Genomic DNA, 13,093 nt, shown 5'->3' on the forward strand with positions numbered 1-13,093 from the left:
AACTTGGACTGGATTCTGAAACAGAAAAAAGGACACCACTGGAAAAACTAAGGAAATACAAATAAGGTCAGTCCTTTAGTTAACAGGACTTTATCAACGTCAATTTCTGTCATAAATGCATCATGATTATATATGATGCTAACAAGCAAGATGAGTGAACGGTATACAAGACATGTCTGTATTCCAACTCTCCTGTAAATCTAAAATTACCTCAAAAACAAGTTTCGCCAAGAGAAAAAAACTTAAGAATTGGGAAATTTAATTCACTAACTTTTCTTGGTTTTTAATATCCCTCCCACAATCCAGCAGTAAAACCCAGTCAACTAGATTTACAATTAAGCAAAAATCTAGCCTAAGATGAAAAAATACTTCTATAATACTTCGTCTATCAAATTCCTTAAACATGAATTTCCTATGCTTTAGATCTCATAAAATATAGGTGGATGTATGCCAGGAGTAAGCTTAAGATAGTTGATAAACAGGGGGTATACTTGAGGCAGGTTAAAAAAAAAACCAAAAACTAAAAAGGCAGGTGCCACTGATGCCTTCCAAGATTCTAAAACCTTGAAATTTTAAATGAGGAAATATATCTAGCACATATCTCTACTAGGTATACCACAAGCTTTACAAAATAGTTTAAGACAATTACTTGGGTTACAGAGCTCTAGGTCTTATAAGCAAAAACATGAGAACACCTAAAATGTGTGAAGCAACTTCAAAAATACATAAAGGGTTACACAAATAAGCAATGATGCTGCCACACAGCCACTTAAGGATGACACTCCTACCAAGTCAAAGTGTGTCCCATGCAAGAAGCCAGTTTTTTCTATGAACCATCTCTAGTATTTGTTTTTTATTAAATATCTGAAATACATCACACAGGCTAAACAGCTAAGCAATATGACATAAAAGACTGGCCAGTGGTCAGAAGTGGAAACCTATCACTTCATGTCATCTAAAGCCTTGATTTTATTTACAAAGACCACAGTCTTCAAGAGAACTTTTAATTATTTTCTGCTCTGTAAGCTTCCTCTTCCCAGTCTTCAAGTGCAAATTTTTCCTAACTCTTCACCCTCTTCATCTAATCATCAGGTTTGCAATTAAGTTTTCCCAACCAAAGCCAGAGGGCCTGACTAAGGATACGAAAAAAATAAACATAATGCTGATTTTTGAGATTTAAAAACATAAATGTAGTTGTTCACCATAGAATGCTCACCAACTACAAGTCATTATAGTTGCTGAACCTCAAATTTAACTCCATGGCTGGAAGGACAGTATTGTACTAAATGTCCTATAGCTGTTAAAAACTGACTAGCCAGAGGTGGAAAAAAAAGCTTTTCTTACCTACCTACTTTAACAATCATCTTCCTTTTTAAAATCAATAAACCTTGCCAAGGCAGTCTTAAAGCACAATTAAATGAATATACAATTTATACTTGAATTTTGAAATATTTTAAAAAACAAATCTAACTGCAAAATGTTGAGCGATCAAGGGACTAATGTTATAAACTGGCAAAAAGAAAAATTGGTTTAGGGCACACATGCAGGCTTTATACCAAATTTCATCTTTAACACTGTCCCATCCATCTTAAGTATATACAGTTCACAAACCTATAAAAATTTAAAACTAACTTCTGCCCTTTACTTTCTAGGCAAAATACTAAAACAAATTATTTAAAATGTAAATTACCAAAACCTGCTGTGAAGTAGGTCACCAAGAAACATTACCAAATCTAATGTTCCCTTAACAGACTGTCAGCTGAGAACAGCAAACTTGAGTTGAATAAAAGAACAAAGAACTACCTACTTTTCTACCAGTTAGAAGAGGTACAAAAGCTTATATTAAAAGGATTTAACAACAAAAGTAATCTCTAGTTTGGAAGAGAGACTGGAAGGCAGACAAGTCTTATATTATCACAATTTGCTTCAATTAATTTGCTCCAGATAAATGAAAGCACAAGTCATCAACCAGGCTACCAATCTGGGAAATACATTTTCATATTCCTACCCAACTGGAACCCATTTGCCTGAAGTCAAGAGATTTTTTAAAAATATCCAAAGGGGAAACTAGCAAAAATTTCCCTCATTTAAGGCACAAACTTTCATTCTGATATTTACCTCAAGTAACAATTAGTGGACTCAAATTAACAGTTTAAATGTTGGTCATTAGTGTTTCAACATTTGATAACTTAAAATGTTACTAATTGACTGGTGTCTAAATGCAGGTAACTGTAATTGTTACAAGAAGACAGGTTCCAGAACTTTCCTGGTGGTCCAGTGGTTAGGACTCTGAGATCTCAATGCAGGGGGCCCAGGTTCACTCCCTCCTCAGGGAACTAGATCCCACATGCCTCAACTAAGAGCCAGCACAGGCACACACACACACAAAAATTTTTAATATATAAATTTTTTTTAAAAAGGCAAGTTCCAAGGAAAACAATGTTCTACTTCAAGCTATCTGCCATTCAGGTCAGGAAAACACCAACAAAGGTTAAGAGTCTATTCATAAGATATTTTGATCCTGTATTTACTGCTACTTTCGGTTAAGAAATATGGAAATTACTGGGCAAATGGAAACACAAAAGTGTTTCAAAGCTTTTTAATTTACTTCTAAAGATGTGAATCATGTGCTCCCTCTAGCAGCAAAATAAGGGCTTACCTAGTGGCTCAGACAGTAAAGAATTTCTGAATGCACAAGACCTGGGTTTGATCCTTGGGTTGGGAAGATCCCCTGGAGAAGGGAATAGCTACCAATCCAATTTTCTGGCCTGCAGAATTTCATGGACAGAAGAGCCTGGCAGTCCATGGGGTCGCAAAGAGTCGGACATGACTGAGCGACTTTCACTTCTCTTAGCAGCAAAAAAAATTTTATATAAAGATCAATTCTAAAAAGTGTCTGCACACACAAAATAGATTTTAAAAAGAGAGAAAGGAAAAGGTTGACAGTCATTTCAATCAAAATTAATTTGGAAGAGTTAGCTCCAAAACTCATTGCAGCTTTAGCTCAAGTAGAGACATTTGTGATGCCAAGTAATGATTCAGACCTGCAACACAGGAATATTTATTATTTCATTAAGCCAAGGAATAAACTAGCTTGCAAAAATCTCAAATGTAACTCTACTAGAAAAATTTACACTCAGTTTTTGAAGGTGTCTTCTTTGCATATAACGGAAGCATCTACAGAATACTAAATAAATGTATGAAGACAAAAGCTTTTCACCCATAGAGAAGTTCCCAACTGCCAGAAGGGTAAGATTTCCAACACCTCAATCACCCCTAATTCATCCAGCTTAGGCTCCACAGAGGGTCAAGCCTGTACTGTAAGTGGGCACCAAGCTTTCCACTCCAATTTCAAAATTTCACTTACACATGCTGGCCAGACCTGAACCTCATCGCTCTGCAACCTCCTTTTTTTCAACTACATAAAACGAGGAAGTTAATCTTGTGGAAGGTCTTTCTCAAAACCTTGCTCCAATTAAAAAATGGAGGGAAAAAAAGATTCAAGATATAATATCAGAGCCTAACTTCCTGCTGGTGATAACTTCCCATCCTCAGGCTGTAAGGATTGAATCCGAGGAGGAACACTGTCCAGGATCACCTGGACGTATTGATTTTATTCTACACTTTCCCCAAAAGCATTTAGGGCAGCAAACCTGTAGGAAGACGTGCAGAAAGGAACTCTTTCTTACCCTTTGTCATAATCCCACGTCCAACCCTCTTCTCCCTGGAAACCCCGCAAGTGGCTCAAGTACAAATAAATGCCTCTGCAGTCGGTCTTCCGAGGCTGCGGTTGTCCCCAGGGACTAAAGCTCTGAGGGCAAAGATACCCTGTGGCCGCACAGAGCGCTGGAACAAAGAATGAAGCAGGTTCGGGGACTAGGAGTCAGAAGGCCTGGGTTCAAACAAATACCTGCCCCTTATGGCCTGTGTGCCTCTGACCGTGTCACTCCACCTCTGGGCCTTCGAGTCGGCTGTAAAAATAGGAAAATCACCATACCTACCTCATCGGGGCGTTTCAGGAGTAAAGAAGAAACACACAAGTTGCTCCGCACAGTGCCTGGCACATAGTGAGGGCTCAGAAAAATGTTAGTTATTATCATCACTCAATACCCATGAACTCGCTGCCCCTTTACTCCCTGTAAAAAAATTCGAAAACCTAGGAGCAGCATTTCGGCTTCCAGTGTCGAAAAATTCTCACCGCACTTTCGTGCCTCACCTCCCCGCGCCCGCACCACCACCACCATCAAAGAAAAGCCTCCTCTGGTCTAGGAGGAGCCCCCACCAAAGGAGGAAGGCCTCGCTAGCGCGCGGGGGAAGCGAGCGGGAAAAGCTGACGATCCGGCCGCGCGGGGGCCCAGGCCCCCAAGATCACCCTGGGGCCCGGGCGGCGGCCGCGGCTCGCTCTCGCCCCGCGTGGCCGTTGGGCGCGGCACGCGCACGCGGCGGACGCGGACACGGCCACGCGCGCCGGACCAGTGGGGGCGGGGGGCGGAGAGTCGCCGCGCGCCCGTGCGCCCGCCGCGCGCGCCTGCGGCCGTTGGGGAAGGGGGGGGACGGTGGGCGCGCCTGGCGCGGTCGCCGTTCAGACTTCTCCTCCCTCCCATCAGAGCCCCAGTTAGTCCGCGTCCTGGGGCCGCCCAGCCCCGCCCACGCTCCAGCTTACCTGCGCGGCTGAGTGGGAGAGGAACAAGCTCTGCTCCACGGCACGGCAAAAGGTAAAAAAACCCCTCACGCAACTGCGTCCGCACACACGCGTGCTCCGTCGCCGGGCTATATAACGGTGACTCAGCCTAACTTGTTGCGGCCAGGTCGGCCAGGCTGGTGGCCAATCCCGACTGCGTCCTCTGAGCTCTTCGAGCAGCAATTGGGTACTGACTCAGGATGAAGGCGTGGCTCTTGATTGGCTTTAACTCATGCCTATGAGACTGTGAAGAGCTCGTTTCCCTAGTAACGAATTGGCACTGAGAGAGGCCAATAAGTGAAGGGTATGGTGTGAAGGAGGGAGGGAAGTTCTTTGATCGATGTCCATTGTAGCCAATAAATATGTGGGGCCGCTCCCATTCGTTAAAACGTCTTCCCCTGGGCGGAGATCAGTTCTCCCTGCAGGAGCGGTTGCTCCACAAGGTGGGGCCCGTGTACTTTGGGGAAGTAAACCCCAAGCAACTAGGAGGTGGGCGCCAGGATGGCCAAGGAAGCCCCCGGCCAATCGCAGCGCGGGAAGGAGCTGATTGACGCGGGGGTTGGACAGCACCAAGGAGACCGAGCCCCGGGTCGCCGTGCCCTTTGGGGCGGTTCTGAGGCTCTACTGGTCCCTGCTTCTGTCTCCTTTTTCCTTTCCTTTTTTCACTCATTGGGTGCGATCCCTGAGACCCCTGATCCCACCTTTTCTGCACAGTTTGATACCAGGGGAACCAGGTGATAAAGTTTCCCGTTGTTTGGTGGTGTTGCTTCTTTCTTATACCAACTTTATTTCCATGTGGCCGCCTAAGGGCACTTGGTGGCTCCCACCATTAGTCAGCACTATTGGACAACTATTCAGAGAAACCAGAGGGGAAAGTAACTCCCATTGTGTACCTAAGATCCTATTAAAAAAAAAAAAAAAGTCTCACGTGAAGAGCATTGAGTTTAAAGACATATATTTCCACCCCGCGGTTCTCGGCAAGTGCTGCTGCAGGTCACTCGTGCGCGTCCATCCAGAAACGGGAGTTTGTAAATTCTCCTAACGGCTTGGGCCTTCCTGCAACATCCAGGGCGTCACCACCATTGTCATTCAGATTTCCAATGCTGTGGCTGTGGGGGTTTATTTCTTCGGGTCGTTATGTCTTGACAAGGTAGCTTGTCAAACTCCTTTGTGAACACCCCGAAGCTTTCGCGAAACACTTCAGGCGCTAAGTGGTGCTCCAGACTGGTCCTGTCCACGTCTCTTACTGATTTGTTGGGCCCTCTATTGGTCACCATGAGCGGTTTTATATGGAAACACAGGGTCACGCCTCGGTCCCGTTCTCCTTCCAGGCATGTGACCCTGCAGTAGGGGCTCGCGTTAAGTTTTGCAAATTTGGAAATGAAGCACGTGGAGCGTCTCTATTGGAGACAAGGGGGCGCGGACAGCAGCCGGTGAAGTCGGAGGTGCGGCCCCAGGAGCAAAGCGGGAGCATCCCTTTGGCCCCCTAAGCCCCATCTAGCATCGACTTGGCTCATTCAGCATTTATTGGGCTCCAGCGGCTGGGATCAGAGACGATCGAGACGCTGTCCCTGCTGGCTGTCATCCATTCAACAAGCCCCGACGCCGCGCCGAGAGCTCACCAAACTGGGGAACCGGTGTGTGGGGCTCTGGAGGCACCTGAGGGAACTCGGCTCAGGCAGAAGCTGCTAAAGGTTTTCTGGAGTAAGGAACCTACAGGATCGTGTTAACCTTGCTAAGAAATTTTAGCTTTATTCTGAGAGCGGTGGAGAGCCCCTGAAAGGTTTCTTAAAAGGGTGAACTAAGAATTTTGCATTTTACAAGACAACTTTCCAAATTGAAAAGCTAATGAGAGCTAGTTGGCAACCCTTGAAATTCACAGATTGGTAATTTAACCCAGTTGGCCTGAGATGGGGGGGTCCAGGCTATTCTTGATCACATTTGGAGCGAATTTTAAGTGATACAGACAGTTCTTTTTGTAGGACTTTTGGCATTCTGTTAAAATTGTGTTTATTTCCCTTCTTGTTTGAAAGCCATGTGGCTTTACCAAGAGGCACGTACTTGGTTTTCATTACAGCACTGTCCGCTTTGTTATGATATTTAAAAACTGAAAACATAACTACTCATGAATTTGCAAACCGACTAACCGGTAATATACCCATAATATAGACTACTGTACAGCAGTTTAAAAGAGAATGAGAAAAAACTAGAAGAGAATGAGGTCAAACTATACTGATATGAGCTGATCTCCAGTTGTTAATTGGATTAACTGACAAAAATCAAGTTGAACAAAATATACAATGAGTTCCAATTTATGTTAAAAATGAAAAAACAGAACTCTTGATTTCCCTGTGTTTAAATACGTATGTAAGTGTGGAGGGTCGTGAAGATCTTTTTTTGTACAGTTCTTCTGTGTATTCTTGCCACCTCTTCATAATATCTTCTGCTTCTGTTAGGTCCATACCATTTCTGTCCTTTATCGAGCCCATCTTTGCATGAAATGTTCCCTTGGTATCTCTAATTTTCTTGAAGAGATCTCTAGTCTTTCCCATTCTGTTGTTTTCCTCTATTTCTTTGCATTGATCACTGAAGAAGGCTTTCTTATCTCTTCTTGCTATTCTTTGGAACTCTGCATTTAGATGCGTATATCTTTCCTTTTCTCCTTTGCTTTTCGCCTCTCTTCTCTTCACAGCTATTTGTAAGGCCTTCCCAGACAGCCATTTTGCTTTTTTGCATTTCTTTTCCATGGGGATGGTCTTGATCCCTGTCTCCTGTACAATGTCATGAACTTCATTCCATAGTTCATCAGGCACTCTATCAGATCTAGGCCCTTAAATCTATTTCTCACTTCCACTGTATAATCATAAGGGATACGATTTAGGTCATACCTGAATGGTCTAGCGGTTTTCCCTACTTTCTTCAATTTAAGTCTGATTTTGGTAATAAGAAGTTCATGATCTGAGCCACAGTCAGCTCCCGGTCTTGTTTTTGTTGACTGTATAGAGCTTCTCCATCTTTGGCTGCATAGAATATAATCAGTCTGATTTTGGTGTTGACCATCTGGTGATGTCCATGTGTAGAGTCTTCTCTTGTGTTGTTGGAAGAGGGTGTTTGCTATGACCAGTGCATTTTCTTGGCAAAACTCTATTAGTCTTTGCCCTGCTTCATTTTGCATTCCAAGGCCAAATTTGCCTGTTACTCCAGGTGTTTCTTGACTTCCTACTTTTGCATTCCAGTCCCCTATAATGAAAAGGACATCTTTTCTGGGTGTTAGTTCTAAAAGGTCTTGTAGGTCTTCATAAAACCATTCAACTTCAGCTTCTTCAGCGTTACTGGTTGGGGCATAGATGTGGATAACTGTGATATTGAATGGTTTGCCTTGGAGACGAACAGAGATCATTCTGTCATTTTTGAGATTGCATCCAAGTACTGCATTTCGGACACTTCTGTTGACCATGATGGCTACTCCATTTCTTCTGAGGGATTCCTGCCCACAGTAGTAGATATAATGGTCATCTGAGCTAGTGGAGGTGATGGAATTCCAATTGAGCTGTTTCAAATCCTGAAAGATGATGCTGTAAAAGTGCTGTACTCAATATGCCAGCAAATTTGGAAAACTCAGCAGTGGCCACAGGACTGGAAAAGGTCAGTTTTCATTCCAATTCCAAAGAAAGGCAATGCCAAAGAATGCTCAAACTACCGCACAATTGCACTCATCTCACATGCTAGTAAAGTAATGCTCAAAATTATCCAAGCCAGGCTTCAGCAATATGTGAACCGTGAACTCCCTGACGTTCAAGCTGGTTTTAGAAAAGGCAGAGGAACCAGAGATCAAATTGCCAACATCTGCTGGATCGTGGAAAAAGCAAGAGAGTTCCAGAAAAACATCTATTTCTGCTTTATTGACTATGCCAAAGCCTTTGACTGTGTGGATCACCACAAACTGTTGAAAATTCTGAAAGAGATGGGAATACCAGACCACCTAACCTGCCTCTTGAGAAATCTGTATGCAGGTCAGGAAGCAACAGTTAGAACTGGACATGGAACAACAGACTGGTTCCAAATAGGAAAAGGAGTACGTCAAGGCTGTATATTGTCACCCTGCTTATTTAACTTATATGCAGAGTACATCATGAGAAATGCTGGACTGGAAGAAACACAAGCTGGAATCAAGATTGCCGGGAGAAATATCAATAACCTCAGATATGCAGATGACACCACCCTTATGGCAGAAAGTGAAGAGGAACTAAAAAGCCTCTTGATGAAAGTAAAAGAGAGCAAAAAAGTTGGCCTAAAGCTCAAGATTCAGAAAACGAAGATCATGGCATCCGGTCCCATCACTTCATGGGAAATAGATGGAGAAACTGGAAACAGTGTCAGACTTTATTTTTGGGGGCTCCAAAATCACTGCAGATGGTGACTGCAGCCATGAAATTAAAAGACGCTTACTCCTTGGAAGAAAAGTTATGACCAATCTAGATAGCATATTCAAAAGCAGAGACATTACTTTGCCGACTAAGGTCCATCTAGTCAAGGCTATAGTTTTTCCTGTGGTCACGTATGGATGTGAGAGTTGGACTGTGAAGAAAGCTGAGCGCCGAAGAATTGATGCTTTTGAACTGTGGTATTGGAGAAGACTCTTGAGAGTCCCTTGGACTGCAAGGAGATCCAACCAGTCCATTCTGAAGGAGAGCAACCCTGGGATTTCTTTGGAAGGAATGATGCTAAAGCTGAAACTCCAGTACTTTGGCCACCTCATGTGAAGAGTTGACTCATTGGAAAAGACTCTGATGCTGGGTGGGCTTGGGGGCAGGAGGAGAAGGGGACGACCGAGGATGAGATGGCTGGATGGCATCACTGACTCGATGGACGTGAGTCTCAGTCAACTCCGGGAGATGGTGATGGACAGGGAGACCTGGCGTTCTGCGATTCATGGGGTTGCAAAGAGTCGGACATGACTGAGCGACTGAACTGAACTGAACTGCTCCAAACTCCAACATTTCAGATTGTTTAGCCTCACTGTGCATCTGGCACATGAACTTCTATTTATTAAGAGTAACAGAAAGATGCATGGTCAAGACCCCAGAAAGTGCAGTTTTGTGGAGAGAATGGAAGGGTGGTGTATTAGGTAAGGAATGCTCCTAAGAATATCATCAGAATGAGTATGTCCAAGACTTGTGGTCCAGTGGCTATGGCTCTGAGCTCCCAATGCAGGGGGCCTGGGCACATGACACAGCTAAAAATCTCAGGCCACACTAAAGATCCTGCATGTCACAACAAAGACTGAGGTGTATTGCAACTAAGACCTGGTGCAATGTTTTTAAAAACCTGAATCAGCATTTCCCAAACATAGCTAATTACTCAGAAACGGTGATTAACTACTTGCAGTAGAAATAGGAAACACCGAAATATGGAATTTATGAGACTAGGTGGATAAAATACAACCATATGATGCACTCTTACAGTGGACTGTCCAGCAGCCATAGAGAAAATGAAGCAGATCTATGTATATGGTTATAAAGATCTCCAAGAGATGTAAGTGAAGACAGGAAGAAAAGGGCAGCAGGGGACCATTATTAAGGGGAGAATTATTTCTATTAAGATATTCTGTATTACTATAGTTATCCATGCACAATCCTGAATGGTTTTGCTGTACATGCACAGGTAATATCTTGAAGGTGGAGTCATAAGACACTGTTAATGGTTGCTAACAGGGAGATAAAATTGGGCCAGGGTGGGAGAAAGGCTTAGTTTTCATTCATTCAAAGTACCCTTTGGTACTTTATAATACTGGAGTGGGTAGCCATTCTCTTCTCCAGAGGATCTTCCTGTCTCAGGGGTTCAACCCAGGTCTCCTGCATTACAGGTGGATTCTTTACATCTGAGGCACCAGGAAAGCCCTAATTTTTTTAAACATGTACATGTATTTTTCAAAAATTCAATGTTAAGTATGGATTTTACTTAACATTGATATGAGGAACCTCATAACAGTGATATGAGGAACTACACATATGAAAACTTTGATCTTTAAAACAAGCAGGATGGAATACTCTACATTACCCCTTTAGGTATACAAGGTGTTTTGGAAATGAGACACTAAAGTTTTAATCTGCCTCCCTCCCAGATTGCTAACCTCTTTTCCTTTTTCCCCTTACCTTACAAAAATCATACGAAGATCCCAAAGACCCTTCGCTGGCTTATAAATGCATGCCTAACTGAATCCCTGTCTCTTTTGTTACTGACTGTCTGCAGACATATCACATCTTCAGACTGTGACCATGAGCCAGGCATCCTGCTAATGATCTCTATAAAAATCATCTCATTTAGTAGTCACAACAACCCTATCTCAGAAACAGGCTCAGTGAGAGTAAGCAACTTGCCCAAAGTCACACACCAAGGGCTAGAAACTAGGACTCCCTGACTTCAAGTCCATGTTCTTTTACCCACTTGTGAGTACTGCCCAGGGAAGGACAATACAGCAGCCACAGGTAGAGAAAGGAGGCAAGACCTCCTCAGAAACCCCTGAGAGGCTGGGATTTTCTTTCCTTTTCTCAGGCAAGGCACCAGGTATTGCTGTGTAGACAGAGTTGAATCCACAGCAAATCCCTGTAAGCTACAGCCAAAGCTTTTTGCAAAAAGAGCACACTCTGGTACCATCTATAGACTTCCATGTCCTCGCTTCCTGTGGCTTCAAAGAGGGACCAAAACTTGGAAATGCAAATAACATAGCATGTATCGAGCACCTACTGTGTGATAGGCATGGTGCTCTAGGCACGATGTTTGAGTTGCTCCTCACAAAGGTGTTAAGAAATCACCTTCCAAGTCAGCGGACTAGTGTTAAATCCTTGGTTAGGAAACTAAGATCCCACATGCTGCAGAACAACTAAGGCCATGAGCCAAAACTAAAGAGCCCATATGCCGCAACTAAGACCCATCACAGCCATAAATAAATAAATAAATAAATAAATACTTTCTAAAAGTGTTGACCAGGGTGTGGGAAAAGAGTTACTTTCATATACTATTAGTAGAAATATAAGGTAGCATAACCATTCTGAGGGCTATTTCAAAGCAACTGTTAAAATCTACCGGGGATGGGGTAGGGATGGATTGGAAGTCTAAGATTAGCAAATGCAAACTATTAAGTATGTACAACTGAATCACTTTGCTGTGCCATAAACTAATTGTAAATTAACTATACTGCATAAAATAAATTTTTTTAAAAATTCATAGCCTTATAACTCAGAAGTTCTACTTTTCTACACCTACTCTGAAGAAACACTACCACATGTATACAGTGAGCAAAGATGTTCATTACAGTATTGTTTGTAATACTGAAAAATAATCTAGACATCTCTCAATAAGGGAATATCTAAATTTATAATAATAAATACATACTAGAGGATTTTATGCACTGATTTTAAAGATTGAGCTAGTTTATGTATATATGAGCATTTGTATTCACAATATTCATATTTTAAGTATATGCTTCAATAATATATAGCATAAATCTCAAGAGGATATTAATAAAAAAAGAGCATCTCACAAATTATTTATAGTATGTCGTGTATGCTTAAAAAATACCAAAACTTAGAGCTTCCCTGGTGGTCCAGTGGTTAAGAATCCATCTGCCAGCTCAGAGAACATAGGTTTGATCCCTGGTCTGGGAACTAAGATCCCACATGCTGCACGGCAACTAAGCCCATGCACCACAACTACTGAAGCCTGTGCACTCTAGAACCTGTGGTCTGCAACAAGAGAAGCCACAGCAATGAGTCGTCCCTACTCTCTGCAACTAGAGAAAGCCCACGCACAGCAACAAAGAGCCCATGCATTGCCACAAAGACTCAGCGCAGCCATAAATAAACAAAATACCAACGACTGCTATTTGCATGTGTTTATCAGTGTTTGTAAATGCATAGGAAACTACCTGGAAAGATGTGCAGCAATCTGGTCAGTTACTAACTCTATGGAGAACAGTGACCTAAGAGTTTGAAGGAGACTTTCACTTTATCTGTATTATTTTTCAATTTTTTTTTACATTAAGAAACTTTTCCTATAATATGTAATTTTAAAATTAGCTTGTCATAACTCTAAGAGGAGGTTTTGAGTGTTTTTATGTACCAGGCACTAAACTGATCATTTTATGAGCCCTGTCTTTTTTCTCACAACAGCACTATGAATACAGGTCAAATTATTAATATTATCTTTATTTTACAGGAAAAGAAACTGAGATTTGGGGAGGTTAATTGTCCAAAACAGCCAGGAATTGAACACAGGTTTGTCTGGACTGTCTCATGGAATACAGCTTTAAATCCTAGAAGCCTGCAGTAGTTTGGCAGAGAATAAAGGAACAAGCTCCAATACTTTGGCCACTTGATGCGAAGAGCCAACTCATTAGAAAAGACCCTGATG

The 13,093-nt window shown here is 42.5% G+C and overlaps 1 protein-coding gene across 2 annotated transcripts in view; it reads right to left on the reverse strand.

Annotated features, from left to right (window-relative positions):
- The window catches only part of G3BP1 (G3BP stress granule assembly factor 1), a 34,594-nt gene extending 29,802 nt beyond the window's left edge, over positions 1 to 4,792 (reverse strand). Inside the window, exon 1 of one of the 2 annotated variants that reach the window (XM_040239544.1) lies at positions 4,002 to 4,197. In XM_040239544.1, coding sequence (XP_040095478.1) covers positions 4,002 to 4,100 — 99 coding nt within the window. In that variant the 5' untranslated portion in view covers positions 4,101 to 4,197. Of the gene's footprint in view, positions 1 to 4,001; positions 4,198 to 4,663 lie in introns of those variants that run through there. The other variant, XM_040239545.1, reaches the window with a different exon arrangement.
- Between the last annotated feature and the right edge of the window lie 8,301 nt (positions 4,793 to 13,093).

Source organism: Oryx dammah, unplaced genomic scaffold (genome assembly GCF_014754425.2).
Source record: "Oryx dammah isolate SB20612 unplaced genomic scaffold, SCBI_Odam_1.1 HiC_scaffold_5, whole genome shotgun sequence".
Lineage (NCBI taxonomy): Eukaryota > Metazoa > Chordata > Mammalia > Artiodactyla > Bovidae > Oryx > Oryx dammah.